Consider the following 25,511-nt stretch of genomic DNA (forward strand, 5'->3'; position numbering starts at 1 on the left):
AATATAATTAAAGAACAATTTAGTGAATAAATGATAAAAAAAACTATATTCCAAAATTCATAGTGTTGACCATCTTATTTATTGCTTTAATTCAATTGACATTTACAATTCTTGACAGTATCTGTTTCGTAGCGCACAATCACTTAATTATTATATCAATCAGTGAATCCGTTTCGTAGCGCATATATATATATATATATATATATATATATATATATATATATATATATATATATATATGCATATATATGTATACAAGTTAGAAAAGCATTTCATCCAAGGCATGAAAATTGTTAAACAAAATGTTTTTACTATAAGCTTTAAAAATAAAGGTACAAGATTCAATTTGAAATTTATTTATCTTCAAAGTGCATTTTTATAAATTTTACAAAGTAAGGTATAAAAATGTAATACCTTACTTTGTAAAATGTATAAAAGTACAAATATGACAACAATACTCCATACATGGACGAATGGTGGCCTTATAGAGGTACACGATACTTTCGGGCGTTAGTAGTTTTCTAGCACGGTAGAGAGAGCCCACCTTCCTTGCAGCGGCTCTGACAATGTTTTCAATTTAATTGTTCCAACTCATGTTTCCTATAAACGTTAGGCCAAGGAGTTTGAAAGATGTACTCTCAGATAAAGAGTCGTTGGCCATTGCTATAGGTGGTAGAGAAGGTTTCTTGTAATTATTGAATGAAACTAGTTTAGTCTTGGCGGCATTGAACGTAACCATCCATTTTTGTCCCAATTCCACTACAGATTGGAGGTCATCTTCTAGTGTTTCTGCCATTTCTTTAGATATGTGTTCATTTATTTTCCTGTCGTGCCTGTTATAGAGTGTGGTGTCATCAGCATATATACCCATCTCAGAGGCAATTTTGTCAGGGAGGTCATTTATGAATATCAGGAACAGTAGAGGTCCAAGGATAGACCCCTGAGGCACTCCCGCATTTATATCATATTGTTTAGATGTACGACCGTCGAGGACAACCTGGATTTTTCTCTTATTTAAGAAGGATTTAATTATGTTAAGTATTCTATCAGTGACACAATATGATCTAATTTTCCTGAGGAGATCATGCCATACCCTGTCAAAAGCCTTAGATATATCTAGAGCCACTGCTCTGCTCTCCCCCGCTTTGTCCAGTGAATAGTATATATGTTCAGGGATTACAGTTAGGATGTCTGCTGTGGAACAGGCTTGTCTAAATCCATATTGTTGGTCAGTCAGAAGTTTAGCATCTGTAAGGTGGTGGACTAGAGCATGGTTAATTATGGTCTCAAATATTTTGGCGAAAAGTGGGAGGATGCTAATGGGGTGATAATTTAATGGGTCAGTTCTTTCGCCAGAATTCTTGAATACTGTTATCACAGAAGCAGTTTTCCAACAGCCCGGAAAGCAAGATTCATTAAGGCATTTGTTGTAGAGTTTGTAGAGAACTGGAGCAACTTCGGCTGAGCACTTTTTTAATATGGCAGCTGGAATGAGATCGGGTCCACATGCTTTTGACATGTCAAGGTTTTTTATGATAGCATGCACCTGAGCAGGGGTGATTTTCAGATCGTCTAGCGTGGCGTCTGTTCGCATAGGAAATTCAGGTAGGGGGTGGTTGGAAGGGTCCAGTGTGGAGTTTGAGGCAAACCGACTGGCAAGCATGTTAGCCTTCTCGGTTACTGAGAAAACAACCTCGTGATTGTTGGTTAGTGGGAGAATTGTTGATTGCCCATTTTACTACACTGTTGTAGATTTTCCAGAAGTCACGAGTTCCTAGTTTTTGTGCTTTGATGTGTTTTTTAGTGGTTTCCATAAATTCTCTCTTAGCTGTCGCTATTTCTTTCTTAACGTTACTTCTAGCTTCTATGCACTTCTGTCTGTTTGAAGTGGACTTATGTCGGTTAAATCTGCGGTATGCATGCTGCCTTTGAGCAATAGCAGTTGCGCAAGTCGAAATAAACCATTGGGGAGAGTGGGCTTGCTATAAAATTTCCGCATGGGAACATGTGCTTCGATTGCAGTTTTGAACCATTCAGTGGTCTCGGTTGCACACTGTTCAGCAGGAAGAGAAAAAATATTTCCCTCTAGGGCATCTCTGATAAGATCTCTGATGGCTACCCAGTCAGCCTTTTTATAATATCTTGTTGTTTTGAGCACTGGCTCTTCAGTTTTGGGTCTAGAGCTTAGGGCGATTTCAACCATTATCACTGCATGATCAGCGTTCCCAATTGGGCTGTCGGCATTCGTTATACAATCATCGGGAACTGTGGTCAAAAACAGATCTAGAAGTGATGTGTGTTGTTCTTCCTGGTCAGGGAAACGGGTTGAAAACGTAACAATTTTTGATAGGGAATGAGATATAGAGAAGCTATGAGTTGTGCTGCCTGCTGCATCTGTGTAAGTAGAGAATCCAAGCCAGTTTTTGTGGTGGACATTAAAGTCACCAAATACATGTACTTGTGCGCTAGTGTCGAGGGAGAGTGCTGTGTCTATGCTGTCAGAGACTTTGTTTATTATGGTGCAGTCCTGGGTCGAAGGAGAGCGGTAGAAAATGCAAAAGTGGCTAATGTTGTGTTGTATGTTTAGTCTAAAGCACATAAAGGTTTGATCATCCGATTCTAGGTTTGTTTCTCTACTCAAGAGAAGGGTATTACAAATGTAAACTCCAAGTCCATGCATGTGTCTGTCAAACTCCTTACGGCAGAATGGGAGATATCCAGGCATATTAAAGTGGTTAGAAGGGATGGAGGAGTGTAGGTTAGTCTCACTTAGTGCTAAGATATCCGGGGTATTTGTTAGGAGAAATGCTTCAACATCAGCTAAATTAGTTCTAAGCCCACGGATATTTGTGAATGCAAGCCTTAAGGGAGGAGGCATGTTGGATTTGTTTGACCCTAAGCCTGGTTTAAGCTTATTTTTAGATTGTACTGTCATCATATTTTTTAAAGAGTTTCCGTTTAGGTAAGGGGAAGCTGAACAAGAGGTTATGCAGAGCATCAGACATGCATCACAAGTAGACCATCAGCTGACTTTTCTTCAACTAGGATTGTGGCCTCAGGAAAGCCCACCGGGGATGAGTGCAGGGTACCTTTCCATGCGCGACATGGCACTACAAACATCCCGATATTTTACAACTGTTGATGAAGCAGCCGCTCTAAGCGCTACCAAAGAGTTAGAGCACCTGTACTACCAGTCGGAAACAGCAGCCAGGAACTGTCAATCTGGTACCCTCAACCCATCAGAGGAAGGTCAACCCAATCTAATTGCTCAGGCATATATTGTACTCAAGCACTCTCAAGTGCCCAGTTTTAAGGGTGGGGTGTGTCGGGAGTGGGGAAAATGGCGTTCATTGCCCTAGACAAGAAACAAGATCTACCACTGAGTGTTTCTGTCGAATCACTGTGATAGTGTCTCTGTGCCTGACTAATAGGCAAAGAAGGAGTATGGAAGCTGGGCGATAGACAGAGCCTATCTACTCCTTAAGCAGTTTAGGTTTGCAAACCGGTAATTTGTTTGAGTCACCAGCTCGAGGAAGGTTGTCATCCAAGACTGAAGAGGCCTCCCTCTCCTTTGGTTTAGTTTCGGAGTTTTCCTTCTCCTAGACGGATGATCTGGGAAGATCTACTGGGTCCGTCAGCACTGAGAGGGTTTGCTCCATGCCTGGGTTCTAATCCAGGTATTTCTGCAACCCCGCGTGGTTAATTAATCTAATGTTACTGGGTTAGTTTGTAGACGTTATATATCTGCTGAATAGTTACACTCCTCAAAGTGATTTAGGGACATTGCTATTTCATTGTTACTGGATAAAGGGGGGGAGTAGAGTTCATGCAGTGTAAGCAACTATGATTGTAAGAAGGCTTGTTAGAAAGGAGATAATGTAGTTTGGGTCTCTCCCTTTATATTTTTTTTATTTTATTCATGTTAGCTTAGGTCTAGGATAACATTACAGTATGAGTAGGTATTAAGAATTGAACTACGAGTTGTGCCCAAACTATATTTTAGATGACAGGAGGGTTGAGATGTGAGTGCAATATAGTATGGATAAAACAGTAAGTGTTGAGTCATGTATAATTAGGTATTAGGTTTTTTAGGTCATGTATAATTACGTATATGGGCAGGTTTTCAGTAGATGCGAATAAAGTTGAAGTTGTAGGTATAAAGTGTGTTTCTATTATTGAGGGAAGATAATTTCAGCTTTGAAGGAAGAGTCATGGACATTTAGCATAACAAGGAGTATCGGTTCAGTTTCATATTAATCGTTGCAAAACAATCTAGGAGGAGACATAGTTATGTAATGCAGATCGCTTTGCTTTCGAATACATACTTTGGCTGTTAAATACCTAACTGAATAGGAATGAACTCTAATGCATGTCTAAGAGGTATAAATATATAGATGTTTAGTGATGACTAAGCAGTTAGCATGTGAGGGTTAGGGGCTGGAAGTTAAAGATTCCACTACAAATGCTGTGCAATATAGGAGTTAAGTAGCGGCTTGGTGGGAAGGAGCAGATTGTTAGCGTTCAAGAGACAAGGGTTATTTACTTACAAATAACAGTAGATCTCCATTAGGATTAGAGTTTCAGGTAAGATTTAGTTTGAATAAAAATTTTTTTTTTTTTTTGCATGCAGGTTAGACAGAGGAAGTCGTCTTGGAGGTAAAATGTATATTGGGATATCGTAGCTAGCCGTTAGGTGTTTTTTTTTTTCAGTTATAAGAAGAACAACTAGTTCATGGTGATTCGGAATTCGTATTCTGTATTTATAGGCAGACATTAAGATCAAGCACAGAGCATTGCATCTACTCAGAAAAATAGCCTTAGTATCACAGCTAAGATAATGTATATTTCAGTTACAAATATAGTGAAAGTTAAATTATAAGCTATGTTCAGTGGTTTGGTATGGATATCATGGAGGTCACTTTATTAATACAAGCAAGCATATGGTAATTGCAGATATTAAGTATACTACTTAATAAAGTTCTTCTATCTTATACAGTAGAAAAAAAATCCTCGCTTCTGTTAGGTTCAGAATTCTCTCTTGCCTAAGCTTTCATTTTTTCGAGTCGAATTTTAAATACACACGGCTTGAAGACCTCATGCCAGAATGTTCGACCGTTCCAGCTCCACCCCATAATAAATACTATAATGGAACATTTATCAAATTGGAAAGTCTGGTTATTTTTAACTCGTTTAAAAAAAAAATCTGGTTAAGAAGTAATACCTTTAGAGTTACGTATTAACTAGCTCGAAGTAATGCATACTTTAGAAAAAAAAAAAAAAAAGCCGCGTGTTTTGAGTTCAGATAATATGCAAATATAATTTGGGAAATGTTCAATTTCGTGGGAGACTTTTTTTTTCTCTCGTTTAATATAAGAAAAATATTGGTTAATAATAGTATATTTGACAAAAAGATAAATAAGAAAACAAGATAAATATTCACGATAAAAGTCATGGCTGACTAATAGGGCCCCTCTTCCTGGTGTTCCGATGAAGTAACGGATCAAAAGCATAGACTTTATAACTAGGAAAACACACCCGGAATAGGTCTCCAGAAAGGAGATCGCAATGTGTGAGAGGTTGGGGGCACTTTCTTATTTATTAAATTTTTAAATTTTTTTTATTTATTTATTTTTTTTGTGTGTCTTACCATGGCTGTTAATATTAAGTATCGTACTTAAATAAAGTTCTTCTGTCATCTAAATAAGCTAATTTATAGGAATTTCCCCTCCCCACTACTACCTCGATGTGATATGGTAAAAAAAAAAGAAAAAATTTAGTCAGGAAATTGTTTTAAAATAAGTGAATTAAGAATAGTTAAGATGTGTCTGAGAAATAAAAATAAAATAAAACTACATAGAATGATATGAGCACACACGAAAAAAGAGGGTTAGATTTGATTGACTTTTTTTAAAAAAAGTGAGCATAAAAATGTACTTAGCTAAAGTTACATCTTCGAGGTGTGGATCCCTTCGGCCAGTGTCAAAAAAAAAAAAAAAAATTTGATCAACAAATATGTTTTGATAAAAGTGATCCTTTTTCTGAATAACTCCAAAAATTAGTATTTTTCATACAAAAAAAAAAAAAAAAGAATGAACACAGCAAATATGAGTTTATTAACATTTCTATAATAATAGTGTCTATTGTAGTTTGAATATAAAACTGATCCAAATGAGATATATTGATAAGTGCTAATAAAAACCCAGAAAGTAATATTGTGCTACATAGTTCAATACGAAAAATAAAATTACATTGTAAGGGACAATCTTTAATTTATTCCGTCAATCGAGCAACTGTCGATAGATAATAATCTTGTTTTCCCCTGTTTCTTTCTAATGTTCTCTTTTTACGTAACGTTTTGCTGACTTCTTTCTTCAGTGTGAAATCACTGCAAGTCGAAATTACTACTCCCAGCATTCAAACAATAATCATATATTATTCTAATGATATTCAAAAACATTCAAAGGTTTTCCTTAATATTTCTGCAGTTGTCATTATTGTTATCCATTGTATCTTCTCAGCTATCTCTCTGATTATTATTATTAGTAGTAGTAGTAGTAGTAGTAGTAGTAGTAGTAGTAGTAGTAGCAGCAGCAGTAGCAGTAGTAGGGATGTTCCAAAGGTAATGCCTCCTATTTTTTATTTTGCTCAATAGATGAGAGGTGATTGTAAACTGTATTATTATGATAATTGAACTTATGCATTCATGACTTGAAAATTTCATCTCTCTGTTGAAGATCTTGACGGTGACAGACTTTAAGAAAGCAAACCCTGTCATGATAGATGCGTCATTGCATTCCTCGGTGCAGAAAAAAATTTAAACGAACAGCATTCATTGACGTCTATTGAACATATATGAAGCTGATGATGAGGTTGATAGGAACTCAGTTAATATATATCGTTCTATCACGGGCAAAAGTGCATAGAAAATGGTGGAGTATATGCAGGAAAATAAATTCTGGAGCACAAAATGCTTCCTGTTTTAATGGTACCACTCCCATCTTTATAGCTCTTCAACATTTTAGTTTTAGAGTTAAAAATAGGAGGTCATACTTTTGGAACGACCCTTGTATTATTATTATTATTATTATAATTATTATTATTATTACTAATTATTTATTATTTTTATTTATCATTATTACTATATCATTTATTATTTATTATTATTATTAATTTATTATTATTAATTTATTATTATTTTTGTTATTTATCATTATTATTATCATTTATTTCTTATTATTGTTATTATTATTATCATTATTTATCATTGGTTATTATTATTATTTATTATTTATAAAATTATTATCATTATTACTAATTATTATCTATTAATATTATTTTATTATTATAGTTATTATTATTATCGTTATTTTATTATTATTAGTATAATTATAATTGTTGGCATTATTATTATTATTATTATTATTATTATTATTATTATTATTGTAATTGTTATTATAATTGTTTTTATTTTATTATTATTTATTATTATTGTTATTATTTTTATTGTTATTATTTATTATTATAATTATTATTTTTATTATTATCATTATGTTATAATAATAATAACAACAATGATAAATGATAATAATAATAATAATAATAATAATAATTATTATTATTATTATTATTATTATTTATTATTATTGTTATTATATATTATTATTATGTTATTATTGTTATTATTATGATTATTGTTAATATAATTTTTTAAATTTTGTTGTTACTGTTTTTGTTATTATTATTATTATTATTATTATTATTATTATTATTATTATTATTATTATTACTATTATTATTATTATTATTATTTGCCAATAAGGAGCTTTCACACAGGTCATCAAAAATATATCCTTGAAAATAACCTTTGGTGTTCCCTGAAAGCTGAGTGACAACAAGTCTCCTCAGATTTCCAGTACTCTCCACCTCTTTTGATAATATTTGCAAATGAATTTGCGTTATTGCAACAACCATTTGCCATTGATTTGTCGCTGGCAGCGGCCATTGGTCTCCATTTGAATTTGAGTGGAAATAATCCTCCCCAAGATCCCATTTCTCTTTGCACTTGTCCAGCAGAGGTCTGGTCAGCACGTTCTACTCGGTCTCTCCATCCTCTTTGACCCTTCTCGGCTATTTGGCATAACTTTATTTTAGGGAGGATGGCGGCGAAGGGACAATGGGAGGGGTGGGGCAAGGGATAGAGCACTTATATAATGTAATGTTTTGTCTTTGACTTCTTCTTCTTCTTCTTCTTCTTCTTATTATTATTATTATTATTTATTATTATTATTATTATTATTATTATTATTATTATTATTATCATTATTATTATTATTATTATTATCATTATTATTAATTATTATTATTATTATCATTATTATTATTATCATTATTATTATTTATTATTATTATTATTTATTATTATTATTATTATTATTATTATCATTATTATTATTATCATTATTATTATTATTATTATTATTATCATTATTATTAATTATTATTATTATTATCATTATTATTATTATTATTATTATCATTATTATTAATTATTATTATTATTATCATTATTATTATTATTTATTATTATTATTATTTATTATTATTATTATTATTATTATTATTATTATCATTATTATTATTATCATTATTATTATCATTATTATTATTATCATCATTATTATTATTATTATCATTATTATCATTGTTATTATCATTATTATCATTATTATTATTATTATTATTATCATTATTATTATTATTATTATCATTATTATTATTATTATCATTATCATTATTATTACTATTATCATTATTATTATTATTATTATTATCATTATTATTATTATTATTATTATTATTATTATTATTATCATTATTATTATTATTATTATTATTATTATCATTATTATTTCTATTTTGTTGTAATTAGTTCATCCTTTCACAAATTAAATCTTCCTTTGGTGTATTGTGTAGTATCTGTTCTGTCAACATGTTACTATTCTCGAAGACATTACACTATTTTCACTTGAGGGGGGGATACGTGGTCGTTTATAATGCTTAGCATCCTACCAGCTATTTTCTTCTTTTTTTTTTATAAGTTAGGGTAACATCAGATCTGTGGTCAAAAGATAACATTCCGAGTGAATATTTTCTCCTCGTTTTTCTTGAGGTTGAATATACATTTCTTTGTTATTATTGCCCTCATTTACTAAGACTTCTCACACGAGTCACTATCAGTGATTGCTCACTAGGAACAATAGATGGATTTCTCTGAAATCTGAATGATAGCATGTCTCCTAAGATTTTCAGTAGTGTCTGCTTCTTTAATATCATCGAAAAATCACTTTGCATTTTTCACCAGTAATTCATCATTTATGTCTCCCTGATATTTAAATTACAATAAACCATTTTATGATTTCAGTACTCCCTATGCCCTTCCAATGGAGGTCTGAATGTTACTCTCACCCTTCAGTCTTTCCATGCACATTTTCTGATCATATGTGTGCGCCCAACAGATGCCAGGCCCACTACTTATACATGCGTGTCCTTTTTATTCTAGTTTGGTGGTTTCAGTTTCCTGTTTAGTTGTTATTATATATCAGTTGATCTCTGATTGGTAAGCATTACCTGCTTATATGAGTTGGTTTCCCTACTCAAGGGTTTTCCTTAATATGTTTATTTTTTGTCATCTGCACCATATTTGTTGGGTGGCGATATATCCTTTTCTTACAATTTCTTTTTTTGTTTGTCAGAGCTGTTTCTAGTACTCCTGGTATCACAGTCATGTTCATTATGTTTCTGCATCGATATATATATATATATATATATATATATATATATATATATATATAGAGAGAGAGAGAGAGAGAGAGAGAGAGAGAGAGAGAGAGAGGGAGAGAGAGAAGAGAGAGTGAGAACTATAGTGATAAGAAATAAGAATAGGTTTAAGGATCCCAATTTGAGTTGTCTGCAAGGGCCGATGGCATAACGGATAAAGTCTTAAGTAAAAGTCAGTTGAAAGTGACACTCAACTCGAGGTTAAATATCAGTCCTTAATATGGGCTGAATGGAGAATAGAATTGCAAATTGCATAAGACTTCTACCCGGAACGAAAGCGTGCTATCCCTGTAATTAAATAAAAGATGTCCCAGTTCGATAGAAACGTTCCCGACGAGAACAGTAGTCCGAATAATTCAAATGTTTTACATTTCTACCCACTCCCACTTTTTTATTGTTAACCCTAACCCTAACTCTAATTCCGCGTGCTGTCTTGTTGCTTAGATAAGTTTTTGCATTTAGATTTCTGTGTTCTGTTAGGTTGGTAACTAAGTTCGTGGCGTTTTTTAAATCTGCATTTTTAAAAGTAAAATAAGAACTAACAACTTTTTAAACAATGATGTGTTCTTCATTCATGTTCACAACTTTTTCCCAACGTTCAACACGATTCAACAAGATTCAACACGATTCAACACGATTCAACACGATTCAACACGATTCAACACGATTCAACAAGATTCAACACGATTCAACAAGATTCAACAAGATTCAACACGATTCAACAAGATTCAACACGATTCAACAAGATTCAACACGATTCAACACGATTCTCAATATTCTTTTTAGTAGAAATCATTTGATTTTGATACGAAAAACAAAATATAACAAATAAATTTTCAAAACACAATATATTTAAAAATCGGCAAGAACTTAGTTGCCAACCCAATATATTTATGTTATTCCTAATAGTGGCCCGGTTTATTAAAGTGTATTCGTTCCCAATGGACCAACTTCCTAGCTCATTCATTTCTCCTTTCAGCAAAATTTATTGTATTCACTTAATATGTTCTTTATAGGTTTGTCTCTTTGTCCATAGTGATAGCACTTTCTTCTGTTCATATATGACACTTTTAATTAAGTGTCAAAAGGTTGACTGGCGAAGTTAATTAAACAATAATTAATTAAATTATAATATTAATTGTTTTATTGAACAGTATAAAATTTGTTAAGGTAGCCAACATTTTTTAAGAACCAAGTGTAATAAACTGTCATTGAGTGCAAAGAGATGGCGACCTTAGCAAGAACAGGATTTGACCTATAAATCTGTCAATAAAACAAAAACCATCTGTAGGTGTATTGACCTTTCAAAATTATAAACAAATTATAAAATTAATTCGGTTTGGAAGTCCGACATTTTAAGTGCAAAGAAATTGGGAATGACAGATAAAACAAAAACAAAGTGCAGATGTTTGCACCTGCTGAAAAATCATAATTTATCAAATTATAAACAATAAATATATTTTTAAGTTGGCAATCATTTTTGGGTCGGCCTAACTTGGAATTGAGTACAAGCTTGGCACAAGGACTGGGCGGCTATACATTATTCATCAACTAATCACAGAATTGCTCCGTATAGCCCCTCCCAATGATTGCAACTAATTGGCCGATTATCTAAAACCAATCAAAGGCTAACCCGAGTGATTGTTACGACGATAGCTATTAGTCGGCAATCCCCATTGGCTGGCCAATCAGACACTGATTGTTCAAGTATTCGGGCCAACAAATAGAGGATACCCAAAGCGAAAAATCGAGTTGGTTCATTTTTTTGCCGCCGCTTAAAGAACCAAATCCGTTGCCATTCTTCATCAACGCTGCTTAATTGCAGTCAAGAGTTTCTAAGAAAACTTTATTCCGCCAGTCAACCACAATCACTCCCATTGCGTGGTGTTTGAAGATTGTGTTAATAAACGTTGTTATTGTTTATAACAAACGCTTTCAGACATTTTTCTTTGATTGCTTGGCAACTTTTCTTCCCTCCAGCAACAAATTCAACCTTCGTCGACTGGGCCATACTCATCTCTTCTTTCTACGGATCTTAAAGCAACGTGGGCGTGGAAGGAAACAGAGAAAGACCAGTCAACGTATGTGGTAATCACGAAACCATCGGCCAACTCGGGTTCGTGAAGATATCGTACCACACATAGACAATACCCTTTAATCTCGCCACCACCAAACAGGAGACTGCTCTTTTTTAATCTAGTTTCTTAATCAGTAATCCCTTATACCTACTGAAGTTTTCTCTCTCAAATTAAGGGCCACATAAAAAGTTCCCTGACTTCCGGTCAGTGACTTTCCAAGTATTTTTTTCTTTTTTTTTTAACATGGAGGTCACCACTTATCAAGGCCCAGAAGCCACTCGGGGATAAGGGTTATTGCGTGTACAGTAATCAATGGGATAGTATCGTAGTAATCATTAGTATTGGATATTTGATAGAGTGTCTTACTTAAGAGAGCGGTTTGTCAGGAATGTTGGACTTGAAGACATCCAAGTTGTAGTCAGGTGGGAAACAGGCAAATGGAAGAGAGTTCCACAGTCGTGCACTTCTAAGAAAGAAGCTCTGCTCATGAAATCTATGTTTGGATTTAGGCACAGATAAAAAGTGAGGAAAATTAATGACAGTAGTTTCAGATAGACGGGTGTTTTCCATGAAAGATTGGCGAGGAAGGGACCAGAGATTGGAGCTCAAACGAGCACTTGCCATGGAAATAACGATAAAACAAGGACAGGCTCGCAACGCCTCTTCTGTGGGAGAGAGGCTGCAGGAAAGAGAAAAGGGCATCCCCCCACTAAGCCACAAAGTCTATTTTGTACTCTGTCAAGGCAGGATAGGCTGTTTTTAGCAGCTCCTACCCAGATGTGGCAGGAGTACTCCATCCTTTGATGTACTTGGCTTTTATACAGATAGAGAATTGCATCAGTAGTGAGATATCTTCTGGAGCGGTAGAAGGATCCCACCATTTTCCCAGTGTCCTTGGAAACAGACCTGATGTACGTGTTCCATTTCAGATCAGGAGTAAAGGTCAAACCAGAAGCTTGTCAAAACATGGAGCCTCCCCAAGACGAGAGCCATCCATTTCAATTGATGCCAGATGGGGATCAGAGCGTCAATGATGTAAAGATAGAAGCTTGGTTTTGGATGCATTAAAAGTAACCAGCCACTTAACTTCCATCATAACCAGCCATTTAACTTCTAATATTTTGTGACTCTCTGTAAGTGGTCCATTATATCAAATAAAGTTAAATACATATTTCTTTTAAGTGCTTACCTAACTTTAAGACTAGAAAAAAACACAATTATAAAAGTAGCAACTGAACAGATATTACCATAGCCTCCTACCCTTAAACACGAGAAGGTAATCCCTGGTAGAACAGCAAATATTTACTACTTTATCCCTTAAGAAGGAAGTAATGGCTAAGAAGATCGTTCATGACAACATAACAGATACTATAATAGCCCTTCAATAAAAGAGAAGGTAATGCCTAGGAGAATGCTTTCATAACGGACATTGACCTCACTAACACCACACCCCACGCCAAAAAAAGAGGATTGTATCATGACAAACGATATATGATAAACTGCTGTTCCAAAGGAGAAGATAATTATGGGAGAATGTTGCAACAGAACAAATAATGCACTACCCCCCCCCCCACTAACGCACACACACATAAAAAACGGAAAGGAGATGATGACTGGGCGTATAATTTCATGGCAGTAGAATAGATACTACACATCTTCTCCGCTCCAAGGTGGAGATAATGCCCAGGAGGATGGTTTCATAACAAACAAACCTATACCATATTGCCATCTAAAGGGAGAAGTATTTCGTGAGAGGGTTGTATCATGATAATCGAACATGTGATAGACTAATCCCCAAATAAGGAGATAATTCATGGGAGGATGGTATTATGACATCAGAACAGATAGTATCCTTTAAGTTCTAATTTGTATTATTTGAATTATTTGGGCTGCTGTTTTCATCTTGATTGTCATTTTCACAACGTTTCGGTCGATATGACCTCCAACCTTCTCCGGTTTTTTTTTTTGTGTGGAACTCAGTAAATTTCACGGTGTTATTCTCATCTTGATTGTTATTTTCACATCGTTTTCGTTGATGTAACCATTGGACTTTCTTCAGCTGTATCTTGTCGAACTCGTCAAACTTGAAATCGGACACACTGAGAATTAAAACTTCAACCCTCAGAATGTATAACTTACAACTGAATTTTACCAAGTACTTTATATACACTCAGCCACTGGAGTTCGAGTTTGACAAGATACACGTGAAGAAGGTCGGGTGTTACAACGACCGACACGTTATGAAAATAAAACTCAAGATTAGAACGGGGCCGTGGCACAGTTGATAGAGATGTTGAATCTCTACATTTCCAGGTGAGAAATGTCTGAAGATAGCGGTTTCAATCCTACCCAAAGCCGGCCAGAGGCTTACTTGGCCAAAAAAGTGGCGAGACGACAACAACTACAGATGGCAGTAATTGCTGAGAATGCATTTAAGAGATTCGGAATTCCTATCTGTCGTGGTTACCACCTGATGAAGGCCGGAGGAATAGTTGGCCGAAACGTCGTGAAACAACAACTCATAAATATGAGAATAATAGTCTGCAATAAATATGAGAACAGTCGTCTGAGTAATCCAAAAAATATGAAGTGGCAGTCCTCATCCTTTTCGCTTCAAATAAATTAATGTTCAAAACACTTCTCTGCTAATGTTTTATTTTTTATTATTCTGAATTATTTTCTCTTTTGTATTTCAGGAATCCTTGAAAGAAAGTTGGGAAAATGCGGATGTTTTTAATTGTTTTATCTGGAATAATCATTATTCTTCTCGCAAGGTTCGAGCCAACCAAATGCGACAACATACTCTTCCTCAGTCTACCGTATTTCAGCCATATAAATCCGATGATTTCATTGGCGAAAGAGCTCCGCAAAAGGGGACATAACTCTTACATTCCAACAACTCATGAACTGGCAGAGAAACTGAAAAAGCCAGAAGGGGTTCATTTTTTATGGATGCCCGAGAAAAATAAAGTCAGGGAGTTCATACTGATTACAATAAACTACTTTTCTGAAAAGAGGACTAATACCATTGAAGATGTCATGAAAGCTAATGGAGAAGTTTGTGATACTTTGCTGCTGAACGAAAAATGGTTTCAGGAGTTGAAATCTGTCAACGCCACACTAGCTGTTGTCGATAGTGTTTTCATGAGCAACTGCCTGGCAATAATTGCATATAAATTATCGATCCCATTTGTATTCATGGGATCGATGAACGTGCCGTCAATACATCGATCACCATGGGTGTATACAGCGTTTCCATTTACATTAACTAGTTATTCCGAACGCATGTCCTTCACAGAGAGATTCCAAAACGCGTATTATTATTTCTTAGACTTTTTATCTACTCCTTTAGGTATTCCTTCAAAAAGTGTAAAAACTTATGCTTCAAATAAACCCGCAATCTCTTTTGATGAGCTTCGACGCAAAGCTGCTTTGCATATCATAGAACTTGATTTTTTGGTAGATTACGCAACACCGGCATTACCAAATATGGAATATTTAGGAGGAATGGCTGCAAAGCCCGCAGAACCCTTAACAGGGAAATTGAGCGAATTTGTTAATTCGTCCAAAAATGGAATCGTTATAGTTTCATTTGGTTCTAATATACATTTTCTCCCCAAAGAACATCTCGTTAAAATGGGAGAGGCTTTTAAGAAAATTAAATACGATGTCGTCTGGAAATGGTCGAACGTAAGTTATTCTTCATCAAATGTTTTTCTTACAAAATGGATGCCACAAAACGATTTACTAGGTCATCCGAAAACGAGGCTGTTCATCACTCACTGCGGCAATGGCGGACGTTTTGAAAGTTTGTATCATGCAGTTCCTATGTTGGGCTTCCCGGTATTTGCAGATCAACCCTACAACGCTAAAAGAATTGTAGACAAAGGTTTTGGTTTATCGATGGACTTAAATAATTACGCCGTTGAAGATCTCGTTTCAAATATAAACGAAATTATCTTAAATCCGAAATACAAAAAGAACATCAAAATGGTGAGTGACATTTTCAAGTCTCGACCTGAAAATCCTTCCGAGAGAGGAGCACGCATAGTTGATGACGTCATTAAATATGGTGGCAGTTTCATGAGGTCTTATTGCCAGGATATGCCGTTGTATCAGTATATCATGTTGGATATTTTGGCGGTTGTATTTGCGTCCGTTTTCATTGGAATTTTCATTGTTGTCTTTATTTTGCGAAAATGTGTTTCATTTTGCTGGCAAAAGAAAGAAAAAAACGAATAACTCTTTTAGGAATAGAATTCTCAGCACTGAAGTTTCCTATCTACAACACAAAATTGTAATACATATGATGAAGAATTACCTTTTTCAATATTATAACTTTGTTTTTTTATTATTATTTAAAAATAGTTGTAGCACTTTCAATTCCCTCCTTTGCAATCACAAAAGAAGGTTGCAAAATATTAAACACGTATTTCATAACAAAATATTAAACACGTATTTCATAACAATTCAGGGTTGCACTTGCTAATACTACTGCATTTATATTTGCCCTCTATAGGCCCCACAACAGCGGAGTTACTATCTTTAAAAACATATCTGAGAAAATAGACCACATACTGTCTTCACATCCCTCGGCTAACATCCACATCTGTGGTGACTTCAACGTCCATAACGTGGAATGGCTGACCCATTCAAATAAGACAGATGATGAGGGGAGGTTTTGTCATGATTTTGCCATTGCTTATGACCTCACTCAGATTGTTCGCGAACCCACCCATGTGCCCGATACACCCAATCAATATGCAAGCCTCTTAGACCTTTTTCTCTCAACTTCCCCTGAGCTATGTTCATGTACCGTTCATTCTCCTTTAGGATCCTCCGACCACTCCGTCGTATCAGTTAAGATAAAAACGAAATGTAAGAAGCCATCAGACGTACCCCTCCACCGTACTGTATACCGATACTCTATGGCTGACTGGGATAGCTTCCGTACATTCATATCTGATTTACCTCTGCACTCCATGTTTAAAAAGGAAGTGTCCTCTATAGTATCAGATCTGACTGAATGGTTAATTGTAGGCATAGACCAATTCATACCATCTAAAAAATTCCAACAAAAACCTAACAGCCAGCCATGGTTCTCCCCAGAATGTGCTGCTGCTATCGCGCACAGAAATCACTTTTTCCATAACTACCAACGTAATAGATGCACTGAGACTAAAGCTGCTTTCAGGACTGCCAGCAACCACTGTAAAGGAGTAATAAAAAATGCAAGAGAGCTATATGCCCAGTCTGTTAAATCCAAGGTAGCTGATCAGCGGCTTGGTTCCCACCAGTTTTGGCAAATAACAAATAGGATCCTGAACAGAAGTGTGCGTTCTATCCCAACCATTATCAATGGACCAGAGGTTATCTCGTCAGCGTCAGACAAGGCCAAACTATTTGCAAAGAACTTTGCAGCTAATTCTACCCTATGCGACGAAGGCCATCAACTCCCCATATTTCCTCCTATAACACAGAACAAGCTAGGTAACATACAAATATCCGTGCATGAGGTCGCCAAGCTAATAAAAAACCTAGATTCCAGTAAAGCAACTGGCCCTGATGGCATCCCAATTATAGTGATAAAAAAGCTTCAACCAGAACTTGCTCCCATACTTACGAAACTATTTAAGCGCTGCCTTAAGGAGAAGTGCTTTCCGACCCCCTGGAAGACCTCATCAGTTTGCCCTGTATTTAAGAATTCAGGTGATAAGTCATCTCCCTCTCAGTACAGACTAATAAGTCTTCTCTGTGTTATGAGTAAGTTACTGGAATCAATATTAAATAGAGAAATAGTCAACCACCTCAGCAGGAATAACCTTCTTAGTGACACACAATATGGTTTCCGCTCTGCAAGATCTACCGCAGATGTGCTGACGGTTATATCCCACAGGATTAGTGAATCTCTTGACAAAGGCTTCCTTTCTAGGGCAATTGCTCTTGACATATCAAAGGCCTTTGACAAAGTATGGCATAAGGGTCTACTTCACAAGATTTCCAGCTACGGTATAACTGGAAATGTTTTCTCAATCATTAAATCATTTCTCTCCGATAGGCTCATAAGAGTAGTGGTAGATGGACAAAAATCGGAGGCCTGCAATATAAATGCTGGAGTCCCTCAGGGGTCAATCCTGGGCCCAACTCTCTTCCTGATCTACATCAATGACCCCCCTAAACACATACTTAAATCATTCGTTGACATCTATTCTGATGACACGACCATCTACGGCAACACATCAAAGGCTGTAAATGACGAAGTTCTCTCGAATTCTCTCTCCTCTGATCTCGAGCGCGTGGTTCAGTGGGGGAAGATGTGGCTAGTTACCTTTAATGCATCCAAAACCAAACTCCTATCCTTACATCATCAACGCTCTGATCCCCAGCTGGAATTAATTGTGATGGATGGCTCTCGTCTGGGTGAGGCCCCGTGTTTTGACAAGCTTCTGGGTTTGACCTTTACTCCTGATCTGAAATGGAACACGTACATCAAGTCTGTTGCTAAGGTCGCAGGAAAGATGGTGGGATCCTTCTACCGCTCCAGAAGATATCTCACTACTGATGCAATTCTCTATCTATATAAAAGCCAAGTACGGCCAAGGGTGGAATACTGTTGCCATATCTGGGCAGGAGCTGCCAAAAACAGCCTATCCTGCCTTGACAGAGTACAAAATAGACTTCGTGGTTTAGTAGGGGATGCCCTTTTCTCTACCCTGCAACCCCTCTCCCACAGAAGAGACGTTGCGAGCATGTCCTTGTTTTATCGTTATTTTCATGGCAGGTGCTCGTCTGAACTCCAATCCCTGGTCCCCCTTGCCAATCATTCACAAAAAACACCCGTCTAGCTGAATCCACTGTGAAAAATTTCCCCCACTCTATATCTGTGCCTAAATCCAAACGCGGATTTCATGAGCAAAGCTTCTTTCATATAACTGCACGCCTGTTGAACTCTGTTCCGTCTGCCTGCTTCCCTCCGGACTACAACTTGGATGTCTTCAAGTCTAATGTTAACAAATTCCTAATGAACCGCCCCCCTAATTAAACACTTCATAAAATCTCCTCACTAACGTTATGTACTTGCAATAACCCTTACCCCTGAGTGGCTTCCGGGCCTTGATAAGTGGTGATCACTGTGTAAAAAAAAAAAAAAATATGATAAACTTTATTCAATAACAATTAGCTCTGACACTACACTATAATAGAGAAATTCGAAAAAATATCGATGTAAAAAAACAATGGTATATACTGACTTTTTGTGTCAATCTTCTATACTCCTATAAATTCGTTCTTCTTTTGTGTGTATGGATATTCATATTAAAACCCCTCTTTCTCATTTATTTAAAAAGAAAATAAATTTTCTTATATATGGGTTGTGGAAATACGGATATTCACATTAAAAACCCTCTCTCCTATTTATTTAAAAAGAAAATTAATTTTCTTATATATGGGTTGTGGAAATACGGATATTCATATTAAAACCCCTCTTTCTCATTTATTTAAAAAGAAAATAAATTTTCTTATATATGGGTTGTGGAAATACGGATATTCACATTAAAAACCCTCTCTCCTATTTATTTAAAAAGAAAATTAATTTTCTTATATATGGGTTGTGGAAATGCATTCACTATCAAAAGATCTAGCTAATTTGCATATTCTTTTAAACATTAATTTTAATTAACTCCCTATTAGTTTTTTCGGTTTTCTTATCGGATGATCATCTTTAGGTAACTATTACGTGTAATTATTTTCATGTAGATATTCTACATGATTTATACTTGCATAATATTTGCGTAAAAAGCTTACAGGAAACACAAAATTGTTTTCATATATATTATGCATACGTATATATTTTTGTTTAATCTATCTATCTATCTATCTATCTATCTATCTATCTATCTATCTATCTATCTGTCTGTCTGTCTGTCTGTCTGTGTACATTTCCCTACGCAATAACTCTCAATTTTTAGTCCACATACTCGAAATTTGATATACAAGGTACTGAGATTTGGGAAAATCGATATGATTAATTTTCGGCCAGAAATTTGGCTGTTATCGGGTAAAAGTTCAAGGATTTGACCTTTAAGAACTCTACCAAACTCCTCTGCCAATTTTGGGTCTCAACACTTGAAATTTTACATATAGGTTCCTTGGACATGGATCTAACTTAATAACTTGATTTGAGCCTAAAACAATAAATGTTAAGAGGTCATAATAGGGGGCAAAATTAAAAAAAATGACCTTTTTTTTGCTCAGCATACACCTCCAAACACCCGGACAACGCTGGGCACCCATGCTGGTTTTAACTAAAAGCAATGATATTTACTTAATTCGCATTTCAGAAATATGTAAATATTACCGTATTATTTAAAAGAAACGTGAGTTTTCGATTTTAATCGTAAAAAAAACCCTTGCCACATTGTTTTGTGAAAACGTGAAAAAAGAAAAAGGAAGTAACTCAGTTATGTTAAAAACAATTCAAGCAATTCATATTTATTATTGTTAATTTATTATTGTTAATTTATTACAAAACAATTTGCAATAGTGACGCACTATCTACCTCCCCTCGGAACTCTCCGGTGTTTTTAACCAAACATTTTATTTTCGCTAATTTTCGTCCAAAAAAGTTTTCTTTAATGCTTTTTTTCAACGTTACCGTTTTTCGTAATTTTTGGATGTATTCATTACTGTAACATGACAATTAAATATAGACTCTTAGTTTGCGTTGAAATTTGATATTGATTCACTGTTATGTTAGAATTTCACCCAATTTACTAAACGATCAAATAAATATAAGATTCTGTACATATAGCAAGTTTATTGACTTAATTATGATAACTTCTGTAAATGAAGTTTTTATATCTATTTTTTTTTCATGTAATATTTTAGAGAGATTGTAATTTTCCACGTAATTTTCTCCTAATAAATTGACTTTAGAGAAAAATAAATATAAAATACAAAATGAATCCGCCATTATTTGGTGATAATATATGAATCTAAACACATTGTTGAAGTATTGTAAATTTATCAGGAAAAACAAAATCACCGAAATTCAGTGAAAATTATTAGGGAATTCTCTTCCGGTCTCTTGCTTCCCTGACTGTACTAACGTGCAGAAACTTAAATGTAATGCAAAAATATCTGGTTACAAAACTCCCTACATGGTGCTCGTGTAGACATAGTGCCAAATAGTAATCCCTTGCCGATGTCGGGATGCTGAGGTTTATTGATGTATGGATGCTTTGTTGCAGCAACTACAAAGGATTCTGCATATTCTAGTGATAAGACTATTCAAATATTTTTGTCGATTCCCATACAATTACCGATTCCATACTAAATTTCTGATTCCGATACAATTACCGATTCTGTACTAAATTTCTGATTCCGATATAATTACCGATTCCGATTCCGATTCTTATAGATCTCTATGTATTTAACTATAGAGTTGTTATTTTTTCCTGGTTATCGTAGAAAACACATGTGAAATGTACAGATATCTTCTCATAGGTCAAAAATACACTTGTGGGGTTGATATAGAGAATTAAGTTTTATTGATAGCTTAAAAGCAATAATCATTTATATTTTATCATTACTACCAACAGTGGAAACAAAACAAAAAAAAATCAAATAAAAGACAATTAAGAGAATCGTTTTTGGCATCGGAAAATAGGCACAGATTTTTTCTGATTCCGATACCCCAAAAAGTTCCGATATTTTGATCCCTGATTCCGATTCTGATTCCGATTAATCGTTCTAAAACTGGCTTGAAAGATGCTAGTGTTTTTTTTTTTAATATTTTTTTGAGTATATTTTTAATGGAGTGATGTGGATTTATTGTTTTTGAAGTCGTATGTGGATAATGCGGCGTGAATATTGTTGTTGTATGCAGTAGTAATTGGTTTAGTTGAATAAAATTGAGTTTGTATATGTTATTGCTTGTTTATAAAAATGCGGACTGTATTTCCCGTTGCATTTGAAATTAGCTTTTAATATAAGTCTATAATGTCCTACAAACGAATACAAAACAATGTCCAAGAATGGAATACTGCTGCCATATCTGGGCAGGAGCTGCTAAAAACAGCCTATCCTGCCTTGACAGAGTACAAAATAGACTTCGTGGCTTAGTGGGGGACGCCCTTTTCTCTACCCTACAACCTCTCTCCCACAGAAGAGACGTTGCGAGCCTGTCCTTGTTTTATCGTTATTTCCATGGCAGATGCTCGTCTGAACTCCAATCTCTGGTCCCCCCTCGCCAATCTTTCACGAAAAACACCCGTCTAGCTGAATCCACTGTGAAAAATTTCCCCCACTCTATATCTGTGCCTAAATCAAAACGTGGATTCCATGAACAAAGCTTCTTTCTTAGAACTGCACGCCTGTGGAACTCTCTTCCGTCTGCCTGCTTCCCTCCGGACTACAACTTGGATGTCTTCAAGTCCAATGTTAACAAATTCCTAATGAACCGCCCCCTTAAGTAAACACTTCAGCAAATCTCCTCACTAACGTGATGTACTTGCAATAACCCTTATCCATGAGTGGCTACCAGGCCTTGATAAGTGGGGATCACTGTGTAAAAAAAAAAAAAAAAAAAACTAAAATCGTTTGAATACACGAAACAAACGCTTTAAAATTCCTTGCAAATGCTAAGGTCCATAATGTAATACACCTAACTTATCAACTACTAGCAGACAGCTCGGCGTTTCTAATCGTAAAATATGCTTAATTATGATATTTTAATTTATACAGATTTCGTATTTACTATTATAAAGTCAATACGCTATTGATTATTATATTGTACCCAATATATAGCAGTGATTTCAAAAGTAAAAAAAATATATGACTTGGAGGCCATCGGCTAGAAATGAAGCCAAAACATGTAGTGCTTCAGTCTTAGTCGTTACCGTTTGAGCTATTGTCAGAGGGATAAGAAAACATTTAAATTTAATCGGCTTTAACCAATAAATGTATATTCACATATGCATAGAAATGACATCTTTAGCCGCCATGTGAAGTGGTCACTGTCACAAGTCACCAAATATGACCTTTCCGGGTCACTGGCAACAGGTGTGAACCCTCAGCGATCCCTTATCACATATGTGTCGTGATCATCTTTCACAAGGAGTTCTCTGCAAGTCTCTCAGCACAGCGGGATGTCGTTGGTCGGTTTGTCAGTGTCGATTTTACCTTCGGGTTGATATGCCGTGTCATGCTGGAAGTGAATAGAGTTTCAGCACACAAAAGAAGACAAACTCAGATATCTCTATTCTACGAGTTAATTCAAGTCAAATTTACAAAATATATATGCAATTGTCCAGTTGTACAGTTCCAACAAAACACACTATTGTATCTTAATTAGATTTTCGCGATAGCGATGGACGGTGAAAAGGAGGTGTGGCGACGACACTTTCATTAGTGTTAGATTCTCTCAAGACCCAGCTTCAACTGACTGATTTTTGGTGCGGGCATTCGCTGATATACAAGGTATCAGGGTAGGGTAGGTTGTTCTCCTAAATCAATCACCGCTGATTACGTCGTCTCCGGGGGAATCCCCAATCTCCTGCGTGTGTGCTGGTGATTCTGCGAACGCTCACAGTTTTCAGAACCATGAACAGGAAGATTGACCCCCGTGACCTCTCGGCTGGCCCCAGAAACAAAACCACGTTCATTATGTTCTTAAAACGACATCAAATTGTTACTTTTCCACCAACAATAAAATGTATACGTCGGTTTTACAAAAACATAATAAAATTCATAACTTAACTATTCCTTTCAGCAAGGTTGGCCACCACTGCCCGGGCATAAAATAATGCTTAACAATTAATACAATCATAGTTGCTCGACCTTCTTCAGTGTTTCGGGAGACTTAATCTCCCCCAAATGGGGAGCCCTACCACTCCCAACGGCGGTCATGCCACAACCATACGCTTGCCAAGTCCCATTTCTTTCTATGTTGACCCTTATATGATATGCACAAAAAAAAACTTGATATGCACAAAAAAAACTTGATATGCGCAAAAAACTTAATATGCACTGTTAAGTTTTGAGACATTGTGTTGAACAAAGATGGCGGCGTAGTTCAAATCAGTAACCAAGATGGCGACCAAGAATCAAATGCGGTCCGTGGCGTAGTTAACCTCTTAAGTTCTGAGATATTGTGTTGAACAAAGATGGCGGCGTAGCTCAGATCAGTAACCAAGATGGCGGCCAAAAATTAAATGCGGTTTTTGACGTAGTAAACGGCGAACTGATTGAATCCAAAATTCGACAATTTTCATAATAATTTTGGGACGTTTTCATTGTTGTACTGTTCTAACAACATCTAGAAAGATCCATGGAGATCGTCTTGTATGAGCATGTCATAGCCGCTTTCATCTCCTCATTTGTCTCATAACGACTGCCTGTTAGGTTTTCCTTAAACTTATGAAGTAAGCAAAAATCACAGGAACCCGACGGGCTAGACTATAGGAAGTGTACTGGAACTGTCTTGATGCCCATCTTGGTCAAATAGTTTGTGATATGAATGGAGTTGTGAACTGCACCTTTGGACAAATATTGCGCAAATCTTTCGCATCTTCAGTTCCTCGTGAATAATTATGTGTACAGTTCCCACACTGACATCAAACTGTGCACTTAATCTTTCTGTAGACACACGGTGGTCCTTATCAGTGAAATTCTTTATTTGGCCAATCAACTCTAGTTTTCTCACTTCCTTACTCCTCCCACACCTCTTATCATCACTCACAGATTCCCTGCCTTCCTTGAATCTCTTATGCCACTCAAAAACTGATGCTCGATTCACGCAAGTAGATTCAAACGCTATCTGAGCCAATTTACGTTTTTATGGCATTTTTTTCCACGTTTAAAACAAAATTTTACTGCATATCTTTCTTTTAAATTTACATATTTGAAATTCGCTAGCTGTGACAATCAGGCTTTAGTAGGGTGTAGTCCAATTCCTGCTGTAGCTGTTCATTTGAACATAAAGTCATAAAAATGAGTCGGTCATTAAATAAGATGTCTAGCAATAAGATAGTGAATTTTCAAGTGTCTACAATAAATTTAAATGCGTGTACAAAAAAGAAGTCTGGAAACTTATTGAAGGCACTTCGTAATAAAAAAGAGAAAGTCTTTTTTGTTGTTGTTGTTGTTGGACATCATTACTATATTTTCGTATGGATCAGATGATTATTTTTGGTATTCGTTTATCTGATATCTTTCTATTTAGAATTGGTGGAACGAACTGGATTCGAACTTGACACACACAGATTGTCAGTACTTGTCATTAATCATTTAGCCACTGTCACCTTCCGGTTTCTGTTAGTGAAAACAACGTGCACGCGACTGGAACTTTGTTAGGTAGTTTACTTTTCTCTAGTAACACCGTATTCAATACAACAGCGTATTCGTTATTAGATTTTTATCAAGCAGTAGACTTTTTTTCGACAACACCGTATTAAATTTAATAACAATTTAGCAAGATATTTTGCAGTGTATTTAATAAGAGCTTGACTACCGTCTTGCCGTGTGGAGTGTCAGAGATTTTGGGTATATTGAACGTTTTACTATGTGGTTACTATTTATGAAGGAAGACATGTCACT

At 35.4% G+C, this 25,511-nt stretch overlaps 2 protein-coding genes across 3 annotated transcripts in view; one reads left to right on the forward strand and one right to left on the reverse strand.

Annotated features, from left to right (window-relative positions):
• The window catches only part of LOC145256340 (UDP-glucuronosyltransferase 1A3-like), a 90,308-nt gene that overhangs the window by 35,304 nt on the left and 29,493 nt on the right, over positions 1 to 25,511 (reverse strand). The gene's annotated exons all lie outside the window — the stretch shown is intronic.
• LOC145256341 (UDP-glucuronosyltransferase 2A1-like) overlaps positions 1 to 25,511 on the forward strand; it is an 81,094-nt gene that overhangs the window by 1,707 nt on the left and 53,876 nt on the right. Inside the window, exon 2 of one of the 2 annotated variants that reach the window (XM_080115124.1) lies at positions 14,612 to 16,253. The exons of the other annotated variant lie outside the window; for it this stretch is intronic. Coding sequence (XP_079971250.1) covers positions 14,637 to 16,157 — 1,521 coding nt within the window. The 5' untranslated portion in view covers positions 14,612 to 14,636 and the 3' untranslated portion in view covers positions 16,158 to 16,253. Of the gene's footprint in view, positions 1 to 14,611; positions 16,254 to 25,511 lie in introns of those variants that run through there. 2 annotated transcript variants of the gene reach the window in all.

Source organism: Euprymna scolopes, chromosome 32 (genome assembly GCF_053919585.1).
Source record: "Euprymna scolopes isolate OS-2025 chromosome 32, ASM5391958v1, whole genome shotgun sequence".
NCBI lineage: Eukaryota > Metazoa > Mollusca > Cephalopoda > Sepiida > Sepiolidae > Euprymna > Euprymna scolopes.